This window comes from Crocuta crocuta, unplaced genomic scaffold (assembly GCF_008692635.1).
Source record: "Crocuta crocuta isolate KB4526 unplaced genomic scaffold, BGI_CrCroc_1.0 scaffold72, whole genome shotgun sequence".
Taxonomy (NCBI): Eukaryota; Metazoa; Chordata; class Mammalia; order Carnivora; family Hyaenidae; genus Crocuta; species Crocuta crocuta.
The window spans coordinates 2237940-2264272 of record NW_027529427.1 but is presented as its reverse complement, the minus strand read 5'-3'; the positions used below and the strand labels follow the sequence as shown (position 1 = coordinate 2264272).

The following is a 26333-nucleotide window of genomic DNA, read 5'->3' as shown; positions in this document are numbered from 1 at the left end:
CCCCGCCCCCACGGAGGCCCTCGGGGGCGGTTAACCCTCTCGTCGCCGCCCCAGGTCGCTCTCCGCCCCTTGGCCACCCCACCGCGGGGCTCCTCGCGCGAGGTTTACACTCCACTCAGGTCGAGGCCACGCCCCGCCAAGAGGACCCGTCCTCCTAGGGCCCATTACCGGACGGTTAACCTCTGGCCCCCGCCCCGAGGTCCCGCCCCGCGTGGAGCCCCTCCTGGGTGGTTTAACCCTCCTTGGCAGCCACGGAGTCGGCACCAGGCAGTGGAGCCTCAGAATGGATTCCGATGGTATCATCGCCATCGTCCAGACCTTTGAGCCGCTTGAGCGGCTCAACTCCCGAGCCCCTGGAGATGAGGGGCATGGGGTCATGGAGGGGCTTCATTGTGCTGACATCCATTTCTGTGTCCTTTAGATTCTGGGTCACTGTTTCTGGATTGGTCTCTTTCTGCCCCACTTATGAGTGAGTCTGTTCTATGCCTGAGGCTTTGAACTGGGTTTTCAGAGGTACGTGTCCTAGGTCTCTGTGCTGTTCTAAGTCTTCATCTTGGATGTCAATCCATTCCTGAGCTATGGGTCTAAAGTGGTGGAATATAGTGGTTAAGACTGGTTAGGAGTGAAGCTGTGTCACTAATTAGCTCTATGACCTTGGGGAGTTTGCCAAACTTCTCTAAACCTGTGTTCTCTTATGTAAAATGAGAATAATGATAGTACTTACCTCACAGGATCGTTGTGGAGTTGAAATAGCCCAGGTAAAGCACTTAGCACAAAGCCTAGTACCTGTTATGCAATCACTAAGCGTAACTATTATTGTTAACATTTACTCTATAGAAAGGCAATGTAATACAGTGATGACAGATGCCAAATGTAGAGCCAGACTAACCGAGGTGAATACCTGAAAGCCAGTATGCACATGACCTTGGGCAAATTACTTAACCTCCCCAGGGCCTGTTTCTTCCTCTGTAAATTGGAGATATTATTGGTATTTACTGCATAGGGTAGAGTGAGGATTCAGTGAGATTATATATATATGTAAACTCAGAGCAGTTTCTGGTTCAAATTTAATCATTTGTGCTATAAGCACCGAAGATGCAACAGTGAATCCCGAGAAGGTTACAGAGACATTTATAAAATAATTAATCATGTAGTAGAGGAAATTATGGAGATATAAAGAAAGTATTATGGGACCCAAAAGGATGGGACTCCTAACCAGGGATCAAACAGTCCTGGAGGAGCTAACACTGGGCTGAATCTTAAAGAATGACTAGGAATTGGCTTGAGAGGTGGTTCTGCAGAATGGGGGTTGGATTCTGGGTGCTGCATGGAGAAGACATTCTCCAGACAGAGGGGTCAGCATGAGAAAAAAAAAAAAGCCAGAAGCAGTAGATGGGAAGGCTTTAGGGTCCCTGCAACTAGAAAGGAAGCGTGAGAGGCAAGCCTAGAGAAATCAGTGCCAGATGACAGTGGCCTTGTAGGTCAAGTTAAGGGATGCAAACGTTCTCTTGTAGGACACGCCGGTAGTGGGGAGACACATAGGAGGGAAGCAAGAGAGGAACATGGCCAGATACTCATTTTAGAAAAACTCTCCTGGTGGGGCGCCTGGGTGGCTCAGTCAGTTGAGTGTCCGACTTCGGTTCAGGTCATGATCTCACATTCGTGGGTTCAAGCCCCCCATCCGGCTCTGTGCTGACAGCTCAGAGCCTGGAGCCTGTCTTTGGATTCTGTGTCTCCCTCTTTCTCTGACCCTCCCCCGCTCACACACTCTCTCTCAAAAATAAATAAAACATTAAAAAAAAGAAAAAGAAAAAAACTCTCCTGGGGGTGCCTGGCTGACTCAGTCAGTAGACCATGCGACATTTCATCTGGGGCTCATGGGCTCAAGCTCCACATTGGATGTAGAGATCATTTTAAAAAAATTATTAGAAAAGCCACCAAGGCACAGCAAATGTAGGGGAGGCTCAAGGGAAACAGGACTAGAAACAGAAACTGGTTCCATCAGCCTAGGTGACAAGTGTCAAGGGCCTGAAATAAGGTAGTAGAAATAAGGAAGAAAAGAATTCAAGAAACACATGAAACTGCAAGATTTGGTGGCTGATACATGCTGAGGCGAGAGAAAGGGAGGTTTCTAACCTGGAAGACTGTTGGAAGGTGGTACCACTAATGAAGATGGAGATGACCGAAAGCGACTAGAACGGGGCTGGGGCGGTGGGGAGAAGATGAGTTCACATGAGGACATGTTTTTCAGGAGCCTGAGCAACAACCAGATGGAACCATTCAGAACACACGTGAAAACTGCAGGTCTGAAGGGGTAGTAAGAGGCCTGGGCTGGAGATATAAATGTGGGAGGTGATGCAGCCGTTAGTCAGAAGATGAACTATGAGAATCGCAGACGGGACCCAGAGACCATGCAGACGGACAAGAGGGTTAAGGAGGACACAGTGAGCAGAAAATGCAAGTTTGATGACTCCCAAGAATTGTTTGGTCATTAGCAACTTCAGCAAAAGAGCATGTGTGGGTTGTGGGAAGTGGGAGTCTAGACCGAAGGGGCCGAACTGGCACTTTCTGTATATTAGGAGCTGTGCTATACGCTTCACATTTCGGGGGTGATAGAGAGTTGGGAGAGAGAGGGTGACGATCATGTCTCGTAGTCAAAATTACCCTTGAAAATCCCTCATTCACCCCATCCATTAAATACAGCTATGTTAGTTCTGTGTAAAACACAGTATGTGGCAGTATTCTGCAATGATGTATGAATAAAATTGTATAATTTTAAAGACAGAGGAAAACATATTAAAAGGAAAGATGTGACCCTGAATACCCGTCATGCACCTAACCTAGATATTCTTGCCAGTGTGATGACAAAAATAAGGACGTCATCATCATGGATGGTGGCCTGTGATGAATATTAGTGCAGGAGCTGTGTGATAACCGGGTGGATGAAGGCTTAGGGGACGAAGAGCAAGCCTCGGTCATGGCCGACTCGAGTTCAAGGTTCAGAAGTGCACCTGCTTAGCTGCTTGTTGTTTAAAACATGGTATTCACCAATTACTACCCCTGAATCGTGAACTACCCACTCAAACATCTGGGGTGTGTGTCTGTGGGTGTGAGGGGCAGAAGGAGAGAGAAAATCCCAACCCGGTTCCACACTCAGCACCAAGCTCAAGGTGAGGCTCAAATCCACAACCCTGGGATCATGACCTAGGCCAAAATCAAGAGTGGGACGCTCAACCAACTGAGCTACCCAGTCCCCCCTCAAACAGGTGTTGCTAATAGCTCCAAATATTACATAATGCTACAGTTTCTTGTTTTATCTTTATTTTTTAAAGTTTATTTATTTATTTTGAGAGAGAGAGCACAAGCTGGGAAGGGGCAGAGAGAAGGAAAGACAGAATCCCAAAGCAGGCTCCTGCTGTCAGTGCAGAGCCTGATGCGGGGCTCAAACCCACAAACTGTGAGATCATGACCTGAGCCAAGATCAAGAGTCAGACACTTAACGGACTGAACCACCCAGGTGCCCCTTATCTTTTTATCTTTGAGTGAGATGTAACACATATAAAGTGATCTTAAGTTGTTCAGTCAATCTTCTGTATGATGAGTGACCATCACCAAAAAGATCAAGAACATTTCTAGCATCCCAGAAGGCTCCTTTTTGCCTTTTCCCTGACACCACCTGTAAAGGTTAACTCTTATTTGACTTCTATCAGTATAGATTTGCTTTGCCTCTTCAATTTCATATGATACCATATAGTGTCTACTCTTTTGTGTCTGACTTATTTTTCTCAGCGTCATGACTGTGAGTCATTTACCTTGTTGCATGAAATGCAAACTCATTATTTTCATTGTTTTACATTACTCCATCGTGTGGACATACCACAATTCTACCTATGATGGACATTTGTTTCCGGTGTTAGCTATTATAGAGAAAGCTGCTATGTAGAGTATTGTAGAAGTCTTTTAGTGGACCTAGGCACTCAACTTTTGTTGGGTGATACTTATATGCAGAATTGCTGAGTTATAAGGAATACAATGTTAACCGCAAGTGATTTTCTGGTTTCTCTTCATAGAGAGATTTTATTCAGAAATTAAATCATTCAGGTGTTTCAGCATTTTTGCAGCAACTTTAACCTATTTGTGAAGATTTGATTTGGTCTTCCTTTCCTGTTCATCATATTTTTGTCTTCTGGGATGATTTCATCAGTTCCTCAAGCTTTGTATTAGTGTTTCTCAGTGGCTCTCAAGAGGTTCTTCAGAGGCTCCTGGGTGACTCAGTTGGTTAAACGTCTGACTCTTGATTTCAGCTCAGATCATAATCTCTCGGTTTGTGAGTTCAGGCCCCATGTCTGGCTCTAGTCTCTCTGTCCCTCCCCTGTGCTTTCTGTCTCTCTCTCTCTCTCTTTCAAAATAAACTTAAAAAATTTTTTTAATGTTTTAAGAAAAAAATTTCTTCAATGTTTTAAAAAGTTTTTTTTAATGCTTATTCATTTTTTGAGAAAAAGAGAGAGACAGAGCACAAGTGGGGGAGTGGCAGAGAGGGAGGGAGACACAGAATCTAAAGCAGGCTCTAGGCTCTGACCTGTCAGCACAAAACTTGATGCAGGGGCTGAACCCACAAACTAAGAGATCATGACAGAGCCGAAGTCAGTCACTCAACTGACTGAGCCACCCTGGCGCCCCTTCAATTTCTTCAAAAGCAAGCAGGGGAAAGGCAGAGATTGAGAGAGAGAGAGAGAGAGAGAGAGAGAGAGAATCTCAAGCAGCTCCACACTGTCAGCATGGGGCCCCATGCAGGGCTAGAACCTGTGAACCGTGAGATCATGACCTGAGCCAAAATCAAGAATCCAACGCTTAAACAATTGAATCACCCAGGTGCCCCTTTTAAAATTTTAAATGTTTATATCTATATCTATATATATATATATATATATAGAGAGAGAGAGAGAGAGAGAGAGAGAGAGAACCAGTGGGGGAGAAGCAGAGAGAGAATCCCAAGCAGGCTCCATGATCAGTGCAGAGCCCAATGCAGGGTTTGGTCCACAACCATGAAATCAGGACCTGAGCTNAGAGAGAGAGAGAGAGAGAGAGAGAGAGAATCTCAAGCAGCTCCACACTGTCAGCATGGGGCCCCATGCAGGGCTAGAACCTGTGAACCGTGAGATCATGACCTGAGCCAAAATCAAGAATCCAACGCTTAAACAATTGAATCACCCAGGTGCCCCTTTTAAAATTTTAAATGTTTATATCTATATCTATATATATATATATATATATAGAGAGAGAGAGAGAGAGAGAGAGAGAGAGAACCAGTGGGGGAGAAGCAGAGAGAGAATCCCAAGCAGGCTCCATGATCAGTGCAGAGCCCAATGCAGGGTTTGGTCCACAACCATGAAATCAGGACCTGAGCTGAAATCAAGAGTCAGACACTTAACCGACTAAGTCACCCAGGCGCCACAGTGTGTTTCACTTCTCTGTCAATAGAAAACCCTTAAAATCCTAAACACATTCTTCCCAACATGCATGAACTGTTTTAACCTTGATTGTTGCCATGACAGTTTAATAGAAGTGATGTAACTGGCAATACTGGAGAATATCCAACTCTTCCAACTCCTTACCACGTTTATTATTTTTTTTTACTTTCTTAAACTTTTTTTTAAATGTTTTTATTTCTGAGAGAGATAGAGAGAGAGAGCAGGGGAAGGTCAGAGAGAGAGGGAGACACAGATTCTGAAGTGGGCTCCAGGCTGTGAGCTAGCTGTCAGCACAGAGCCCGACGCGGGGCTCGAACCCACAAACCGTGAGATCATAACCTGAGCTGAAGTCAGACGCTTAACCGACTGAGCCACCCACCCAGGCGCCCCTCCTTACTACGTTTCGATTAGGGTCAGCTCTCTGGGGCCCCATGTCAGGCTCTGTGCTGACAGCTAGCTCACAGCCTGGAGCCCACTTCAGAATCTGTGTCTCCCTCTCTCTCTGACCCTCCCCTGCTCACACTGTCTCTCTCTCTCTCAGAAATAAAAAAATAAAAATAAAAAAACATTAAAAAGAAAAGATTAGGGTCAACACTCATGGCTCTGGGAGTCAGCGCCTCATGCATGTGGCTGAAAATCATGCTTAGGTCAGCAAAGTGAAGGACGGGGTGATGTTGGAAGGGCAGCCTTCGATGACTTTAAGAGCAGATTCACAAAGAGTGTGGTACCTCAGGTGGTACGCCAAGGCCTTCCTCTATGAGGTCTCACTTGACTTCTAGAATGTAGAACTGTAAATCCCAACTGTGGAAAGTGCTGCAGTCACCTAGCACTTTGCATTTGATTGCTGGAGCACAGGCAGATTGTTTGGTTTGGTTTTGTGTTTTAGGGCCCTGGCGTTTGTATCCTGTTGAACATATCTGGTTTATTAAGTACAGGGCTGCACCATAACAGTGAGGGAGAATGGGGGTCACCAAGGTCATCGAAGGTATTCAATCCAGGGCATTGTGTTTCTAGTTTGGAACTAAGAAAGCAGTTGGGCGTTTTTCCTCCGAAGATACCAGCCTCATTCTAGTCTAAAAGATAGCCATTTGGCCAATAATTGTTTTTAGTAGCTCTGGGTGGGTTTTACTCCCTCTTCTCCACAGACACAACCTCACTGATGGTTGGCGTGGGTTGTTGTTTTTTTTAATTTTTAAATGTTTATTTAGTTTTGAGACAGAGAGAAACAGAATGTGAGTGGGGAAGGGGGAGAGAGGGAACAGTGAATCCGAAGCAGGCTCCAGGCTCTGAGCTGTCAGCACAGAGCCCGACGCAGGGCTCAAACCCATGAGATCAAAACCGTGAGATCATGACCTGAGCAGAAGTCGGAGGCTTTACTGACAGCCACCCAGGCGCCCCACAGTTGGGGTTGGGGTGTTTCAAAAGTTGAATTGGTTTCAGGGCGCCTGGGTGGCTTAGTGGGTTAAGCGTCCAACTTTCACTAAGGTCATGATCTCGCGGTTCGTGGGTTCGAGCCCCGCGTCCAGCTCTGTGCTGACTGCTAGCTCAGAGCCTGGAGGCTATTTCAGTCTGTGACTCCCTCTCTCTCTGACCCTCCCCTGCTCACGCTGTCTCTCTCTCTCCTAGAAATAAATAAAACATTTTTAAAAAAAGTTGAATTGGTTTCTAAATGTTAGGCCATCGTCACCTGGTTTTGAAATCCTTCCATCTGAAGCTGTCTTCTTCCCTAGTAGGAGGTCTGAACTAGGAGACCAAGAGATTTTCTCCCCCTCCCTTTTTTTGCCGCATACTGTCACTGTCCAGTTCATACATCTGGTTCCTTTCTTCCAGGAATCGACTGAGTGCTCCTTGAGTCTTCATTAAAGGTTCAGCACATGTACTTCGGTAGCCGTTGCAAGAACTTGATGACCTACCTGGCTTCACAAATCTGTTCAACCTCAATTGCACGTGTGAATTTCCTGAGGTCATATTTATGTGCCCCCTGGGAGGTGGACATACCGCCCCTTGGTAAATGGTTGGATTGCCTTCACATGGGTCGTGTTATACGTCAGAGGCATCTGAAAATTCTAGAATCTAGTTCTAAAAACAAAACACTGGAGTCGCAGTCAGCCTCCTAAGCTACAGGCACTGAGAGGCCCGAACCAGAGCCAAAGAGAACGTGGCCTAATCTCCCATCCGACACTAGCGCGGAACGGTGCCTGGCAACCTTCTGCCCTGATTTAATAAATTCACGTCAAGCGCGTCACCGATGAAACACTACTGTATCTCATTAAATCCTCACATTAAAGATAATCCCAATTTTTACAGATCCGTAAACCGCGGCTTGGAGAGGTTAAGCGACCCGCCCAGGACTACAGAGCTGGTCAATGACGGGATTTAAAAACGGGAAGCCACTCGCAAAGCACCACGGCGGCGACGCCAAGGCGACCGCAGAAAACCTATCAGCCCCGGCGAGACGCCCCGCCCCGCGCTGCTGCCGCGGGCGCTCGTTTGNACGGAGGTAGGAGCCCTCGAGCTGGCGCCCTCCCCGGCGCCGCCCCCGCCAACCGCCTTCCGGAGCGTCTGGAAAGTTCTGCGCCGGAACAAAGGCCCCAGGGCGGAAGCGAGGGCCTGAAGCTTGAAAGCCGGGGCTTGGAGGCTTAGGGCCTCTTAAGCCGGTTGCTGAGAGGCGGCTCCTGGCCAGGGCTCCAGAGGCGGGTGGAAGGGACTGGTGCTTCTGCCAGTTTCCAATTTGAGGCTTGCATCCGGAGCGTCTTTACATTTAAAGGGCCCTCTTCCTCCATCAACAAATTTTCCTTTGCATCCCCATGTCTCTTCTTTCAGGGTAGGAGGTAATGTCTAGGGACCCTCCACAGGAGAGAATCTTCTAGTTCACCTTGGAGACGGGAGGCCAGAAGTCAGAGACACACGGGTTCTGTTAGAAACTAGCAGAAAGGAGCGCACCTATTATAATAACCACAACCTCTTTAGCGCTGCAAAACTCACCTAGACCAGGCAGGCATCAAAGGTCTTGCTTGCCAAATATACGCTTTTTTGTTTGTTTGTTTATCCTTGCTAATTTTAAAAATACTGACTTTTTCTAGTTTTCCTTTATGTCCTGCAGGGCCTCTACTTCTAGTGAATCCTAAGGGGGTGTCTCCTGGCTTGTCCTTGGTTCATTCGTCCTCACATTTTCTCAAAAGGGGAAGCCTGCAGGAAGCAAGGACTTTTCTTCTATATGTGCAAATCCAAACTGAGGGAAGAGTGTCTTTGATTATTTTGTTTTTAATGTTTAGTTTTGAGAGACAGAGTGGGGGGAGGGGAGGCAGAGAGCAAGGGAGACCCAGAATCTGAAGCAGGCTCCAGGCTCTGAGCTGTCAGCACGGAGCCCGATTCGGGACTCGAACCCACAAACCATGAGATCATGACGTGATCTCAAGTCAGATGCTTACTGACCAAGCCACCCAGGCGTCCCTGTCCTTGATTACTTTTTTGAAAACATTTTTAATGTTTACTTATTTTAAGAGAGAGAGACAGAGCACGAGCAGGGGAGGGACAGAGAAAGGGAGACACAGAATCCCAAGCAGGCTCCAGGCTCTGAGCTGTCAGCACAGCAACATGGGGCTTGAACCCACAAACCGTGAGATGGTGACTGAGCTAAGTAGGATGCTTACCTGACTGAGGCACCCAGGCACTCCTGTCCTTGATTACTTTTTAAAAGCACGTTTAATATACATTCAGCCAGCGTGGCTTGGTGGGTTAAGGGTCCGACTCTTGATTTCAGCTCAGGTCCTGACCTCACGTTTGGTGAGATGGAGCGCCCATCAGGCTTTGTGCTGACAGCATGGAGCCTGCTCGGATTTCTCTCTCTACCTGTCTCTGCTCCTCCCCGACTTGTGTGTGTGCATGCACACACACACTCTCTCAAAACACCCCGAAAAAAAATTAAAAATTGATTCAGCCAGCGTTTATTAAACATTTACTATGTGGCATGCACTGTGCCAGGCTGCAAGATGCAGAATGAAACTCAAGGTCTGCTGGAGTTAGAAGAAGCCAACATAGAAGTCCTTGATGACATCTAGACTGGAGCAAACCTGATGATCAAGACAAATTGTGTTTGGGGCACCTGGGTGGCTCTGTCGGTTAAGCATCTGACTTCGGCTCAGGTCATGATCTCGCGGTTCATGGGTTCAGCCCCGCATCGGGCTCTGTGCTGGAAGCTCAGAGCCTGGAGCCTGCTTCAGATTCTGGGTCTCATTCTCTCTCTGCCCCTCCCCCACTTGTGCTTTGCCTCTCAAAAATAAATGCAAAAAAAAAAAAAAAGACAAATTGTGTTTACTCCCATCAAGGAAAGGCAGGGAACTGTAAGAGGGGATCCTAATTTATTTATTCTTTTTAAATTTTTACCGTTTTATTTTTGAGAGACAGAGCATGAATGTGGGAGGGGCAGAGAGAGAGGGAGACACGGAATCCGAAGCAGGCTCCAGGCTCCAGGCTGTCGGCACAGAGCCCAACACGGGGGTCAGACTCACGAGCCTTGAGATCATGACCTGAGCCTACATCAGACGCTTAACTAACTGAGCCACCCTGGCACGAGGAGATCCTAATTTAGATTCCAGATCAGGAAAGACCCTTCTGAGGAAAGGCTGAAGCTTAGACAAGGAGCAGGAGGTAGTTAAGAGAAGAGTTCCACAAAGAAGAAGAGTAGAAGTGAAAGCCCTTAAGAAGGAAGGGGCTTCGTGGTGGGAACACTGAAGAGAGGCCCATGTGGTCCAGCTGTGGCTCGGGCTCAATAGTGAAGGTCAGAGAGGGGTCACAGCAGACGGAGAGAAGTAGATGGATTCAAGGTACTTTTTTTTTTATTTTTTAATGTTTTTATTTATTTCTAGGAGAGAGAGAGAGACAGTGTGAGCAGGGGAGGGTCAGAGAGAGAGGGAGTCACAGACTGAAACAGGCTCCAGGCTCTGAGCTGGCAGTCAGCACAGAGCCCGACGCGGGGCTCGAACCCACGAACCGCGAGATCATGACCTAAGCGAAAGTCGGACGCTTAACCAACTAAGCCACCCAGGCGCCCCGGATTCAAGGTACTTTTGGAGGTAGACTGGGTCACACTCTGTGATACGTTCACTGGGAGGCCACCGGGGGAAAGTGTCAGGGAGAAAATAATGACAAGGATGACCCCAAGGTTTCTGGGTTGAACATCTGAATGGTGATCTAGGGAGCAGTGAAGAAAAGCAGAGGTAGGGGACATTTACAGGATTTGTTTGGGGATGTGTTTAGCTGGTGATGTCTGCAAGTTACATAAACGGAGAAGTAGGAGGTGAGCTGTATCAGCCTGGCACTGAGTAAAGAGTTCTTGGTTGGAAATAGCACTTTGGAACTAAGTGGGACACGCACTGGTGTGCCGAAGCTGGGTTATACAGGCTTGGGAGAGCTGATGATTTTTTGTGAAATCTGTAAGCCAAGCCAGTTGTTAAAGGCTGCCATTATTTTTAAAATATTGCCATTATTTTTAAAAAAGTGCGTAGACAGAAATTTAAATAAATTACGTTTCATTTTATAATTATTTTATGATTTTATTTTTTAGGTAATCTCTATACCCAGTAGAGGGCTTGAACTCACAACCCCAAGATGAAGCACGCTCTACCGAGTGAGCCATCCAGGCGCCTCTAAATAAAATGAAGTGTTCTTAAAAAAGGTTAAAAAGGTACTTACAAGTCACCACTTTCTAATTACTTTACTATATTTTTATATTAGTTTGCTGAGGCTGCCACAACAAAACACTGGGGATTTTGAAAACAGAAATTAATTTTCTTCACAGTTTTGGAGCAAGAAGTCCAAGAGCAAGGTGCCACCAGTCAGATTGGATTTGGGCCTGCCCTAAAGGTCTCATTTTATTTATTATATTTTTTTGATTAATTATTTTATTTATTTTTGAGAGGGAGAGACAGAGCATGAGCAGGGGAGGGGCAGAGAGAGAGAGGGAGACCCAGAATCCAAAGACAGGCTCCAGGCCTTGAGCTGTCAGCACAGAGCCCGACACTGGGCTTGAACCCACAAACTATGAGATCATGACCTGAGCCGAAGTCGGATGCTTAACTGACTGAGCCACCCCGGCGCCCATAAAGGTCTCCTTTTAATGTCGTCGTCACTTTACAGGGCCTATTTCCAAACACAGTCACGTTCTCAGTAACTGGGAGTTAGGACTTCAAAACGCGGATGAGGGAGCAAATTCAGCCCCTAACAACGTTACTGTTATCTATACTCCTGAAGTTGTTTACCTTGTAAAGTCAGCCATGGTGGGAGTGTGCACACCAGAGGAATCAGCAAATGCTAAAAATTAAGGCTTTTTGTTCTCCCTGGAGCACCTGTTGTTTACCAGCACACCACACATCACAACTATAGGTGTTACGTGGTCTCCAGAGTATAATTTGAATCTGAAAAATGAGAAACACACCCCCCCAGCACTATTTTGCTGAAGTGCTTTAAACTATGGCTGGTACAGGTACAAAGAAAGTCTCCGTGTCAACGATTTGCAAAGAGAAGTGTATCAAGATGCTTTCCACTGAGTCACAGAAACTCCTGACGAAGTTCATAAGGGCATTTATTATTTCACATAAACATAAATCCTGGGGTAGTGGGGGCTTCTGGAAAAGAGGGTTCCTTGCTCTTAAGAGAAAGCAGCAGAAAGGAATGAGCCAGTTAAGCACCCACCATCAGCTCAGGTCATGATGTCCCAGCTCTTGAGTTTGAGCCCTGCATCTCTGCTGTCAGCACAGAGCCCTCTTCAAATCATCTGTCCCCTTCTCTCTCTGTCCCACCCCCCGCTTGTTTCCCCTCCCCCAAATAAACAAATGAACTTAAAAAAAAAAAAAAGAAGAAGAAGAAGACAGCACTCCAGACTGGGTCCTGGAAGACATAGTGGAATGGAAAGATCAGCCAATTTTGAGGCTCAGCTCTAGCTCTATCTAATGGACATCTTCATGTGGATGTTAACTATCATTTCAATCTCAGTAAGTCCCAAAGAAATTAATCATACTCCACAGCTCCAAGTTCAGACCTCTCTATTCCTTTTGGAGTCAATACTATTTTCTCAGGAACCCTATAGTCCTCTTCTCCCTACCCTACATCCGTTAGCTGTTGAGGACTGTTGAACTTTCCTCTTCATCCCTCCTCCTTGCTCCAGGCCCTTATCCTCCTTAGCTTCCTGATCTTTCTGCTTCAAGATTCTTCCACCTTCAATGAATCATACACACACACACACACACACACACACATACGGTGTATGATAAACTATGTATAGTTTATATATTACATGTATATATAAACTATGTATAATTTATATATATAATCTATATTTTCTATTTTAAGAACTTACCATCTTTTTTAAAAAATATATTTATTTCTAGGAGAGAGAGAGAGAGAGACAGCGTGAGCAGGGGAGGGTCAGAGAGAGAGGGAGACACAGACTCTGAAATAGGCTCCAGGCTCTGAGCTGGCAGTCAGCACAGAGCCTGACGCGGGGCTCGAACCCACAAACTATGAGATCATGACCTAAGCGAAAGTCGGATGCTCAACCGATCAAGCCACCCAGGCGCCCCAAGAACTTACCATCTTAAAATTTATTATTCCTCCACTTCTCTCTATTCAATAGACAGGCTACTTTATTAGAACTAATAAGGTAGCAGGATACATGACATTTAGAGAAAAACCAATAGTTATGACAGTGTGGTACTAGAACAGAAATAGGGAGGGAGGGAGGTAGATAGATAGATAGATAGATAATCCATGGAAAAGTAGTCCATATCACATATAACATATAGATGATAAGGATGGTATTTCAAATCAGTAGGAAAGATGGGATTATTCAACAAATGATGCTGAGAAAATTGGCTCCTCTTTTGGCAAAATGTTAGATCCCTACCTCACCCTATATACAAAAATTATTGTGGGTGAATTAAGGACTTAAAAATGTAAATACTAGAAGAATATACAAGAGAATATTTTTATAACCTTGAGGGTGAGAAAGGGTTTTCTAAACCAGACACACCATTGACAAGCCTTATGGAAGAGATGGACAGTAAAGACTACATACAAATGTCAAATTACTGTAAGACAACACTCTATAAACCAAGTGATAGGACACCCAGGAAAATATTTTCAGCGTGTAAAAAACGTTAATGTATCTGTGTATCATTTTCAAATATGCCCACAAATTCTTTGATACTTCTCCATCCAAGAGGTGGAACTTAATTCCCCTCCACTTGAGTATGGGCTGGATTTAACAAGTACCTCATAAACAATACAATAAAATGGAAGTGGTCATATGTGACTTTGGAGATTAAGTAATAAATGGCTCAGTGGCTTCCTTCTTGGTCTCTTTCTCTCTCGGATCACTTGCTCTGGAGAAAGCCAGCTGCCATATTGTGAAGACACTTGGGCGGCCGTATAGACAAGCCCATATGGCAAGGAAGTATCTTGCCAACAGCCGTATCAGTGAGCGTTCTTGGAGGCAAATCTTCTGGCTTCAGTCAAGCCTTCAGAATGACTGAAGGCCCAGCTAACAGTTGGTAGAAAACCAACTAAGCCACTCTTAGATTCCTGATCCACAGAAACTGAAATAAAGAATGTCATTTTAAGCTACTAATGTTTTAGATAATTGGTTATAATCAGTTAAGAATTGCATTTGGCTACAATATAGATCCCCTAAACCTAGTGGGTTCTCTCTTTTATAAAATAAATCTGGAGAGGCAATTCAGGGTTGGTATAACAGTTTCATGAGATTTTGTGTTTTGTAGGCTGCTCTCTACATCTGTTCTGGTACCTCAGCGTGTGGTTTATAATCTCAAGGTTATCTCATGGTCCCATATAGTTGCTACAAGTCCAGCCATCACATTCCTGTTTTAGACAGTAAGTAAGAGGAAAGAAAAGAGGAAAAAGGGGCTTTCTAGATGTTTCACCCAGTGACTTTCACTAACATGTCATTGACCTATCAGCAGTGGAGACTGAGAACTATTTTTTAACTGGGCACAATGCTGCCCCCATAATATAAAAGTTCTGTTAGTTAGCTCAGTAATGAGAAGACAGGGGTGCCTGGGTGGCTCAGTCAGTTAAACATCCGACTTCGGCTCAGGTGATGATCTCACGGTTCGTGGGTTCGAGCCCCGCATCGGGCTCTGTGCTGGAAGCTAGCTCAGAGCCTGGAGCCTGTTTTGGATTCTGTGCCTCCCTGTCTCTCTGATCCTCCCCTGCTCATGCTATCTCTCTCTCAGAAATAAATAAAACATTAAAAAAATAATGAGAAGACAAAACCCACTTTATAAATAAACAGTCTTAATAGACAGTTTTCCAAAGATCTACAGATGGCTAATAAACACACAAAAAAATGCTCAGCACCTTTAGCCATCAGGGAAATGAAGATCAAAGCCACAATAAGATACTTCAAATCTGCTAGGATGGCGATAATCAAAAACACAGATAGTAACAAATGTTGGTCACAATGTGGCAAAATTAGAACTCTCATATACTGCTGAGAGAAGTGCAGCCATTTTGGGAAACTATTTGGCAGCTCCTTAAAAGCTCAAATATAGAGTTACCATAGGATCCGGCAGTACCACTCCTTACATTTCCACCTGTTAGGAAAAAATTGCCAATAAATTAAGTTGAAATGTCTGAGGTCAGGTTGTATTTGTAATAGATTTTTTTCTAATAAAAATTGTTTCCTTCTGGGAATTTTCATATAATTTATTGGGGAGGATTTTATTAGGCTATTAGTAAGTGTTTATTTAGTACATAGCAAGCACTCGATAGCAGGTCGAATAAATGAATGACTAGGTTGCTACCGTAAATATTTTAGAATGAAATCTCCATGTTGGCAAAGAATAATGTCCTCCTTTGGAATCCATTCATTGTAGCATAGAAGTCAGTGTTTTGATACTAAACATATTATTTTTGTGTTGATATTAATTGGGTATGTAACCAAGAGAAATGAAAGCATATGGCCACACAAAAATTTGTACATGAATGTTCTTAGTAGCNAATAAAACTGGTAAGGAGCATCTGGCTGGCTCAGTCACTAGAGCATGCAACTCATGATCTTAGGGTTGTAGGTTTGAGCCCCATGTTGGGTATAGAGATTACTTTTAAAAAATCTTTTAAAAATGAGATAAAATAAAGCTGTTTAAAAACAGTTCTGTTAGGGGCACCTGGGAGGCTCAGTTGGTTAAGCGTCCAATGTCGGCTCAGGTCNAGCCCGACGCGGGGCTCAAACCCACGAACCGCGAGATCATGACCTAAGCGAAAGTCGGACGCCCAACCGACTAAGCCACCCAGGCGCCCCTTAGTAGCATTATTTGTAATACCTAAAGAATGGAAACAACCCAAATATCTATCAATTGATGAATGAAAAAATCAAATGTGGTATAAACCATACAATGGAATATTGCTCAGCAGTTAAAAGGGACAGAGTACTGATATATGCCATAACATATGAACCTTGAAAACATGATGTTAACGTGAAAGAAGGTAGTCACAAAGGTCCACATGTTACGTGATTTCATTTACATAAAATGTGCAAAATAGGCAAACCTGTAGAGATAGAAAGTAAATTAGTGTTTGCCAGCAGCAGAGGTGGATAGGGGGAGGGCAGGGATGTGATAGCTAAGCAACACAGGCTTTCTTTCAGGGGTAATGAAAACGTTCTAAAAATGACTGTGGTAATGGCTTCACAACTCTGAATATACTGAAAGCCACTGGATTGTACATTTCAAATGGGTGAACTTTATGGTATGTGAGTTAATANCAGGTCTGATCTCACCGTTTGTGGGTTCAAGCCCCACATCAGGCTCTGTGCTGACACTCAGAGCCTGGAGCCTGCTTTGGATTCTGTGTTTCCCTCTCTCTCTGCCCCTCCCCAACTCTCATTCTGTGTCTCTCTCTCTCTCAAAATAAATAAACATTAAAATAATAATAATAATATCCATCAGGGGCACTTGGGTAGCTCAGTCGGTTGAGCATCTGACTTTGGCTCAGGTCATGATCTCAGGGTCTGTGGGTTTGAGCCCCACATCAGGCTCTGTGATGACAGCTCAGCGCCTGGAGCCTACTTCAGATTCTGTGTTTCCCTCTCTCTCTTCTCTCCTGGTTGTGTTCTGTCTACCAAAAATAAATAAACATTAAAATTTAAAAATAAATAAATAAAATCCATCAACAGGAAACAGTGATAAATTACTGTATATCCATATAATGGAAGACTAGACAACTGTAAAAAAGAAAGAGGTAGATCTATGTTTAGTGATAATGAAAGATGTCTAAGACATATTATTAACTGAAAATAATTCAGTTGATGAACAGTATGAGTGATACCGTTTTTGTTTTTTAAAAATCTATATTTTTGGGGTTCCTAGATGGCTCAGTCGGTAAGCGTCTGACTTTGTCTCAGGTCATGATCTCGTGGTCTGTGTGTTCAAACCCCATGTCTGGCTCTGTGCTGACAACTCAGAGCCTGGAGGCTGCTTTGGATTCTGTGTCTCCCTCTTTCTCTACTTGCACTCTGTCTCTTTCCCTCTGTTTCAAAAATAAATAAACATTAAAAAATTTTTAAATTTTTTAAATGTTTTATTTTTGAGAGAGAGGTAGAGACAGCGTGAGCAGGGGAGGGTCTGAGAGAGAGGAGACACAGAACCTGAAACAGGCTCCAGGCTCTGAGCTGGCTCACAGCACAGAGCCCAACACAGGACTCAAACCCACGAACTGTGAGATCATGACCTGAGCCAGTCAGACACTCTACCAATTGAGCCACCCAGGTGCCCCAAACATTAAAAATTTTTTTTAAAAAAATTAAAAAATAAAAATCTATATCTTTTTTTAAAGTCTTTTGTTGTTGTTTATTTTTGAGACAGAGAAAGACAAAGCACGAGCGAGGGAGGGGCAGAGAGAGAGGGAGACACAATCTGAAACAGGCTCCAGGCCCTGAGCTGCCAGCACAGAACTCCATGCGGGGCTCCAACCCGCGGACTGTGAGATCTTGACCTGAGCCCAAGTCAGACACTTAGCCAACTGAGCCACCCAGGCGCCCCATATCTTTTCTAATAAAGGAGAGTCATGCTGAGGGAGATCATAGACTTATATGTTCCTCTCTATACACTTCTCTATTATTTGCATTTTATTGATTGATTGATTGAGTGAGTGTGAGTGGGGGAGGGGCAGAGGAAGAGGGAGAGAGAGAATCTTAAGCAGGCTCCCTGCCCAGTATGGATTCTGACACGGGGCTCCATCTCACAACTGACCATGAGATCATGACCTGAGCCAAGATCAAGAGTCAGTCGCTTAACCAACTGAGCTACTCAGGTACCTGAGTACATTAAAATTTGCATTTTAATTTTAATGAAGTATACTTTTATAATTCAAGGAGATTCTGTTTAGATCCTTCTATGGGAATGTATGTCATCAAAGAAAGCATAGAGTATCTAGCTTTCATGACACAGCGTATATTCAGTCCTTGTCAACAAAACACAAAATAAAACCTCCAGTGATTCCTCAGTTTCCAGGATAAAGTCCAGATTCCCTAGTGTGATCAGCTATGTTTGCTGCCCCTACCTCATCCCCCAAAGCACACCTACTGTTCTATCCAGCAGAACTCCCTGCTTTCCTTACACAAGTATTGGTTGGTCTCTTTCTCCTCCAGGCCTTACCAAAGGTGCTTCCTCTGTCTGAAATCTCTGCCCTGAGTATATGATATTTTATATACACATGTACAATCAAATTATCCACTGGCACTTAGTAAAAGCTCGGGTATCATTATTATAACATGTGTCTCATTATATGGAATTACTCGTTTACTTAAGCTGTCAGTGGGTTGTAAGGTTCCAGATGACAGGGACTGTTTTACTGTTCTTGAGGGTCAAGTACTTACAACCTGGCACAGAGTGAGCGCTTCACAAAAATATGCTCAATGATACCTCCCTAATCCTTCTGTCACACCTTTTTTTCCCACCTAATATGTCTTCTTTCTTCTGGGCCAAAGAAAATCACATCCTTTCCCTTTGGCTACATCAAGCCACAAGGACTTTTCCTTTCCCCACTCCAACCATATAGTACCGTTCAACTGCCTAGCATTTCTAACCTTCTTGAGTGTTTTCACATTTACTTTCTTATTCCTCATGCAACCCCAGGGCTGAGGAAACAGGCAAAAGGGACTGTTACTGAGGGCCCTTACTGAGGGCTGCCGAAGTGCAAGGCCATTTACCCATGCTGTCTCTTTTAAACTTCTAACAATCCTTTTGGAAGTGGACATTTTTATCTCCATTTCACAAATGTGAAAAATAAACCTCAGTGACATTACATAACATACTGAGGAGCACAGAGTTATTAAATGGTAGAGTGGGTTTTGAACCTGGTGTCGCTGCTACTTCCATGACATCAAGTGCACAGATTGGTCTATTAACTATATTACCTTTGCTAGACAGAGTAGGAGGTAACATGTCCTGATTTCCAGCCCACTCCATCTTCCATCAGATCACTTTGCATGTTATATAAAGTCTGTAACACACAATTCAACAATCACATGATATCTTACCTTGTTGCCCAATTGTTTTTATTTATATTAGATTCCACAAGATTGGTACTATCTCCCTTTCCCCTGGCAGGAACCGTGTCATGAATAGTAACCTCCTTGGGCCTTAGTTTCCTCTTCTTTCAAATATCTATCTCACACAAGACTGGTGTGAAGATTACGTTATCGCTTGTGAAGGCATCTCACACAGTGCACAAACTCTCCAGAAATATTTCTTGAATCTCAACTTCTTTCTCATCTCCTTCAACAAGTCACACAGACCCGAGTGCCTGGGTATGGTTGTATCGGGTCTTGTTATTTATATAACAACGTTGGATGAGGTGTATTTCAGTGGGCACTTGTTGGATTTTCTCCCTTCCTAGCCCCCAAAAGGTTTGCATCAAACCAGTCCAAGGTATGAGGAAAAGTGAAATGTCCCCAAACTGGGTTTAGCAATCTACAGTGTGTTAGTATAGATTACACTCATACTCGAACCCTGTCAGTTGGTATAGCTAAGCCTATTTCACAGATGAGAAAGTAGAGTCTTAGGTAAATGGCTAGTAAACTGCAGATCTGCCGAGACTCCAACACAGACCTTAAGATATATTGGGCCTGATACTATTTGGTAATAAAAAGAATCAAACTATTGATATACTCAACAACTTTGATGGATCTCAGAGGAATTATGCTGACTGGGAAAAAAAAAACCTATCTGAAAAATTTAAATACTGCATTATTCCATTTATACAACATTCTTGAAATAGCAAAACTATAGTGTTTAAGAATAAATTACTAGTTGTAAGGACTTAGAAAAAAAGGGAAGGAAGTTGCTGTGCATATAAAAGTCTAGTGCAAGGGCTTCTTGCAGTGTAATATCTTAACTGCTGGTGATCACATTAAGCTACACATGTGACAAAACTGCATAGTACTATACAAATGAGTGTATGTAAAACAGGTGAAATCTGAATAATGTCAACAGATTTTATCAATGTCAATTTCCTGATTGTAATTCTGTACTATAATTATACAAAATGTTCCTTTTGGGTAAAATGTGTAAAGTGTACATTTGAATCCACAACGATATCAAAATAAAAAGAAAATATTTTTACAAAAATTAAAAAAATAGATATATTGGGTCTGGGCTTCTTCCACTCCACCAAGCCACCTTCAAAGGTCAACTAAGTGCAAGGCTGCGGTAGATGTAGGAACCGGACCACGTACCTTGGTATTTCTTGCTCCTCTTTCCCGTTTAGCTACTGAGGATGTTTCTTTGGAATTCACAGCACTTTTGCTTTGAAGATGTGCGGTCCCTTTAACGTCTCGAGTGACGTACAATTGGCCCCGCCCATCTCCCCGCCCCACAGCTCTGTTCCAAGCCCCACCCACTGCTTTTCGCCTTTGGCCTATGAACGCCCTGCGGCGGGTTGCGGAGCTGACTTCCCTACGACGCTACCATTGGTCCCCTTGCCCCCGGGCAGAGCAGGTTTTGCGTTCAGTTAGTCGTGGTCCCCCAGGCGCCCTCCTCTCAGCTGTTGCCCGGCGGAAGTAGCCAAGTGTCCCGCCCCCCCTCCCGGTTGCCATAACAGCAGTACGCGACGCCTCCTTGCGCCTTTCCAGTCTTCAGAAACAATCCTTCCCGGTCGCGGCCAAGACCCCTCCGGGACCTCATCTTTAGTGGAGAAGAACCAGGGTCTGCGCCCCTTCGCAAGCGAAGGATTGGGTGGGAGGGTTGGAGCCGGCGTCAGTCTGGTGCCCCGGAGGGGACAGGGAAATGGGGTTAGACGCGGTGGGAAAGTTCAAAGAAACGAGCGGATCTGGTGTTAGGGATGGAAGGGAAGGGAGGCGTGTAGGAGGCTGGTAGGAGAACGCGGCTTAAGGGGCAGATAGGAAGAACTGGGTAGAGGAGAGTCGAGGGAGCAGGGAGGCGGAGCTCCTAGGAGGCCGTTGGAGCCTCTGTGAAGGGTAGGAAAGGCCTGGGAAGGCATCCCGAAGGGAGAGTGATCTTTGGTGGGAAGTCGGAAGTGGAAGTTGGGAGTCCAAATGAGATGCTCACAGGGATAAGGAAGGAAGCACGGTTGGGAGGAGGTCAGAGGTCAAGGGTGATGGGAAGGGGTACCCTGTCCATGGAGGCGAGGGAGCTTAGTGCTGGCCGAAGCTGAGGAGACGTTCCTTCACAGGAGGAGCACTGAGCTTGATTTGACTCTGGAGCCTTCGGCCAGGAAGAAAAATGTCAGATGAAGATGATCTGGAAGACTTCGATGCAGACCAGGATGATCTGGAAAAGGAAGAGGATGAGAAGGAGACAGAGGAGTGGGAGGAGTACAGGAAGGAGGGCGAAGACGTCTCTGAGGAAGTGCGAGCCTGGGAGCGGGGGAGCGGAGGGGTCCTAGGGCAAGGGATCCGGTTGGGTTGGAAAGGGATGCATGGCTTCCCTTCCTCTTGCAGTGGTTGCCCATCCCCCTCACGGAGGACATGATGAAGGAAGGGCTCTCCTTGCTCTGCAAGACCGGCAGTGGACTGGCTCATGCTTATGTCAAGCTGGAGGTTAAAGACAGGTGCCTTTATGGGGGACCAGAAGAGGCCTGAGGTTGTAGGATCCAATTTCCTTTCTCACCCTCTTTCCTGGGAGCCTCAGCTGGGAGTTTGGATCCCTCTTACCTTGGCCAGTGCAAGGGAAGAGTAGAATTTACTTTTCTTGAGCCCTGTGACTCCCTCAGAGCTGTCCTGGGGAATTGGAGCCTGTGAGGATATGTTGGGGGATTCCTCCTGGATTCCTTCACTCATCCTTCAGTGTTGGCTCTTCGCAGAGAAAAAAAGGCTCACTGTTAAGACCACTCCCGTCTGTCACTCATTCTTCTCTGCATTATAGGCCATCTCCCTATTACCCTCTGCTTTAGCACCTCCACCAGTCCGTGCTGGATTTTTTTTTTTAAATGTTTTAATGTTTTAGTTATTTCTGAGAGAGAGGGAGAGAGAGTGTGAGCAGGGGAGGGTCAGAGAGAGAGGGAGACACAGAATCTGAAGCAGGCTCCAAGCTCTGAGCTGGCTGTCAGCACAGAGCCTGATGCGGGGCTCGAACCCATGAACCGTGAAATCATGACCTGAGGTGAAGTTGGGAGGCTTAACTGACTGAGCTACCCAGGCGCCCCATTCTGTGCTGGATTCTTAACCCTAACTCTAGCCTCTGCCACCTCCTAGGGATCTGACAGACATCCAGTTGTTGCGTTCCTACATCCATCTGCGCTATGTGGATGTGTCTGAGAACCACCTGACAGACTTGTCCCCGCTCAACTTCCTTACACACCTGCTCTGGCTCAAGGCTGATGGCAACCGTCTGCGGAGTGCACGACTGAATGAACTGCCCTACCTGCAGATTGCCAGTTTTGCCTATAACCAGATCACTGACACCGAGGGCATCTCTCACCCTCGTCTGGGCAGCCTGGATCTCAAAGGTGGGTCCTTCAGTTGGGCTACACGAGATTTTTTTCCTTCCTAGCTTGGGGCCACCAGAAGTGGGCAGCGAGGTCCTTGGCTGTGCCACACAGCAATTTGCACTCATCCATTCATTCATTCATTATGATTTGTTATGACATTTCTATGTGCTGGGGATGTAATTGTGAACAAAACAAAATCCTTAGTCTCACGAAGCTTACGTTCTAGTCAGGGGAGACAGGCAACTGTCAACGAACATAATAAATAAGCAAATTTACATAGGATGTCAGGAGGTAATATGTGCTGTGGAAAGACAAATCCGGATAAAGGGAATAAGTAGAGGCCCAGATGCAACTTCAAACAGGTTGGTAAGGACAAGCATCATTGAGAAGCTTGATCTGAGCAAAGATTTGAAGGAGGGGAAGGAGTTAACCATGGGGATTGCTGGGCACCCTTCATTCATTCCTCAAAGGCTTGCGTGAACATGTCCATTTGGCCCTTGTACTACCAGACCACCTGCCCCAGGGCCCTAGGGCCCCAGGGATATTAACTCTGGAGCTGTCCCTTCTGGTATCCACCTGACATGAGACAGAAAGGATGATGCAGACGCTCCCAACATTCAGGCTTTCCTGCAGAATATCTGGAGTGGCCCTTTGAGCTCCTTGTAACTTCCTGCTCCTTAGGTAACCGCATTCGCATGGTGACAGGTCTGGACCCCCAAAAGCTGATCAGCCTGCACACTTTGGAGCTTCGGGGGAACCAGCTGGAGACCACCCTGGGAATCAACCTTCCTAAGCTGAAGAACCTCTTCCTGGTAGCTCACTGGGTTAGAGGGCGGTTGGTGCAGAAAGGTGGGCACTGCTAGGGGCCGGGATGCCTGACTTCTAGGAGGCTCAGCTACTAGCTCCATCACCATAATGATAATTTGGTGCCAGATGCTATGGGGATGCAGAGTTAAAGCAGGCGAGAGCCACCCAGCAGGGCTGATAATACATAATGCATAGGAATAGAGACAATTGCTTTGATACAAGCAGTAGCATAATTTGCTCTAACTGAGGTGCAGATATCAGGCTAAGGAAGCCACTTAAATGTCATCTTTTTGACTTGTGAGATTCTTCATTCTAGGATAGTGCGTTTCTCCTCAGTGGACCAGTAGGGACTCTTGTGCCTGGGAGTGGGGTGAAGCATCTCTTCTTAATCAGGTGGCTTTGGTGGGATGAATAGTAGGGGGTTACTGCTGACCCTTCTCTGGACTGAAAGCTTCTCCTAGTCTTCTCTACTCTCCACACCCATCTCTACCCACCTCCACTCCTCTCCTGCACCCCTCTGTCTCCACTCTTCTGACTTCTCTTCCCTGTCCCTGCTACTTTCTCTCAATCTATGTACTGTATCCTGGGGTCTAGGCCCAGAACATGCTGAAGAAGGTGGAGGGCTTGGAGAACCTAAGGATTCTCACTACCTTGCATCTCCGAGACAACCAGATTGAAACTCTGAGTGGCTTCTCCAAGGAAATGACATCACTGCAGTATCTCAACCTGAGGTATGTACCCCTCGGGCCCCACCTTGCCCCTACCCTGGGCCAGGAGCAGGTTTTGACCCCATGTTCCTCCCTGGCCCCAAACTCCCAATCCGAGTCCACTCCCAGATTCTCATCTCAACCTCCACCTTGATCCTTAGCCCTCCTTTCCTTACCATCTTCTGGGTTCAGCCCTAATTGCCGCACTGAGACCTTTATAGCCTGAGACTCCTGAATCTTTATTCACTCAATCCACAGTTCTTGAGAACGTGCTATGTGCCAAGGCTTTGTGCAGTGTTTTGGGAACATCTAAAGGAATCAGAGATGGCCCCTATTCTCAAAGGACTCAGAGTCAGGCTCCAATTCTTTTTTCTCGGTCCTATTGCATGTACATTTCTGCTGCCCTTTCTTCATCTCCGGGACCCTTACTCCCCATCCCATTTCCTGCCTCTCTTCTCCTGAGCCCCACCTGGAAGGGATGACTCCCCAATAGATATAAAACACAAGATGTGCTCAGATTTGAGGAGAGAAGAATATTTGAAAGAAATTCTCTAGATAGAAAGGCACTAGGGATCAGGGGGGATTTTCTTTCAGCAATCCTTGCCTGATGGAGGATTTTTATGTATTTCTTTAAGCAAGATGTAAGGACTCTGCCTCCTTAGTCAACATGGCCAAATCCTTAAGACTGCCAATGGAAAGAGAATCTCCAAGTAGAGAGAGGCGATTACACCTTGAAGCTCCAATTCCTGCCATGGCTCCTAGTGCAATCTCTCTCTCTCTCTCTTTTTTATTTTTTTATTTTTTTAAGTGATTTCTTTATTTCTAGGGGGGGTGGGGAGAGAGAGAGAGACCATGAGCAGGGGAGGTTCAAAGAGAGGAGATACAGAATCTGAAACAGACTCCAGGCTCTAAGCTAGCTGTCAGCACAGAGCCCAACGTGGGGTTTGTACCCAAGAACCATGAGATCATGACCTGAGCCGAAGCCAGAGGTGCTTAACCGACTGAGCTACCCAGGCGCCCCATCCTAGTACAATCTCTTGCTAATTAGTTCTGCCATATTGGTCTGGCAGGGTTGGGCTGGAGGGAGGGGCAGTGTGCTCCTTTCATGGACCGGTCTAGCCTGAGACAATAGAGCCTCCTCAGCGGCTCTGAGTGGGGAAAGGGTAGCTCAATGACTGGGAGATGCCTCTGGGGCCAAAGATGCTAAGCCTCCTGGAATGCACTGGAAGCCTAGCCTCCCGGGTGCTCCTAGTGAGCACCCTGTAAGGTGTAGTCACCTCCATTGAGGTTAAGACTAAAACAAACCTGATTTCCTTGAGGCATGAGGCGAAAACATGAAAACAAACACATTTTATGTTTCACAAGGCACATTAGGAGATGAAGCTTCCTGAGCAGAGCTCCCACACAGCCCCCCCCCTTCCCCTCCGTGAACTTAGATCCCAGCTCCTTGTCCACTGGCCTGGCTCCTACTTTCTAACCTTTGATTGGGTATCATTGACACAGAAGAAGTTTGGCTTTGCAAGGGAGATGTCCCCCCACCCCTACCCCCTAAGACAGGGCTGGGACCTAGCTTTGCTGCTCCAGAGGACAAATATGACTGGCGCGGTACAGAACAGACCGTGGAGCTCACAGGCTGCTGCAAGGGCGGACGCAGGAAGGGAGCAGGTGGGAGAGACCGCCCCTCTGCAGCAAGGCCGGCACCGCTGAACATGCCGGTGCATGGGTTCCAGGGAGACGGGAGCCCGGTGGGACGTTCCCCCAGAGGCCCCAGTCCTGGGAGCGGGCCCCCAGAGCCCATTCTTCCCCGAAGGTGAATCCCTCCCGACCACACCGGCAGGGGCAACGTGGTGACCCACGTGGGAGAGCTGGCCAAGCTGCGGGAGCTGCCCAGGCTGCGAGCCTTGGTGCTCTTGGACAACCCGTGTACGGATGACAGTGACTACCGCCTGGAGGCCCTGGTGCAGATAGCGCACCTCGAACGCCTGGATAAAGATTTCTACGAGGAGGAGGAGCGGGCTGAGGCTGATGAGATCCGTCAGAGGATGAAGGAGGCCCAGGGGCAGGAGGCTGAGCCCGAGCACGACTTCGAACCGGAGCAGCCATCCGTGGAGCAGCAGCACTTCTAGCCTCCAAGGGTAGTAAGGAAGCTGGCAAAGGCCGGGAAGAGGAGGCCGAGGGTCTGTCGGGGTAAGGGAAGCTGCTACCGGAGGAGGTGGCTGAGGCAGGGATATGACCAGGGGAACCCTTGGACGGGCCAGGGTTAGGGTCAGGGGGTGTCTCAGGGTGAGGGGGGCCAGGAGGGCCTGGGAGGAGAATACGTCAGGAGAGAAGTGACGGGGAGAGTCTGGGAGGCTGGCAGAGACGCTGGGGGTGGGGGTGTGGC

At 46.2% G+C, this 26333-nt stretch overlaps 2 protein-coding genes and 2 long non-coding RNA genes across 6 annotated transcripts in view; 2 read left to right on the top strand and 2 right to left on the bottom strand.

Moving 5' to 3' along the window:
* The window catches only part of PHB2 (prohibitin 2), a 126538-nt gene that overhangs the window by 49307 nt on the left and 50898 nt on the right, over positions 1 to 26333 (bottom strand). The window lies entirely within an intron of this gene.
* Positions 212 to 7695, top strand: LOC144227367 (uncharacterized). The gene is made up of 3 exons (XR_013333923.1): positions 212 to 296; positions 422 to 513; positions 7302 to 7695. It is a non-coding gene; the product is annotated as an uncharacterized LOC144227367 (long non-coding RNA).
* Positions 11135 to 26333, top strand: part of LRRC23 (leucine rich repeat containing 23) — a 15978-nt gene continuing 779 nt past the window's right edge. The window contains exons 1-7 of one of the 3 annotated variants that reach the window (XM_077758980.1): positions 11135 to 11157; positions 21180 to 21355; positions 21448 to 21557; positions 22201 to 22454; positions 23118 to 23248; positions 23838 to 23974; positions 25788 to 26085. In XM_077758980.1, the coding sequence (XP_077615106.1) occupies positions 21230 to 21355; positions 21448 to 21557; positions 22201 to 22454; positions 23118 to 23248; positions 23838 to 23974; positions 25788 to 26076 (1047 nt within the window). In that variant the 5' untranslated portion in view covers positions 11135 to 11157; positions 21180 to 21229 and the 3' untranslated portion in view covers positions 26077 to 26085. Of the gene's footprint in view, positions 11158 to 20573; positions 20693 to 21179; positions 21356 to 21447; positions 21558 to 22200; positions 22455 to 23117; positions 23249 to 23837; positions 23975 to 25787; positions 26138 to 26333 lie in introns of those variants that run through there. The other 2 variants (XR_013333922.1, XM_077758979.1) reach the window with 2 other exon arrangements.
* LOC144227365 (uncharacterized) lies at positions 14944 to 20313 on the bottom strand. The gene is made up of 3 exons (XR_013333921.1): positions 20224 to 20313; positions 18904 to 18989; positions 14944 to 15082 (listed from the first exon to the last, which is right to left on the bottom strand). It is a non-coding gene; the product is annotated as an uncharacterized LOC144227365 (long non-coding RNA).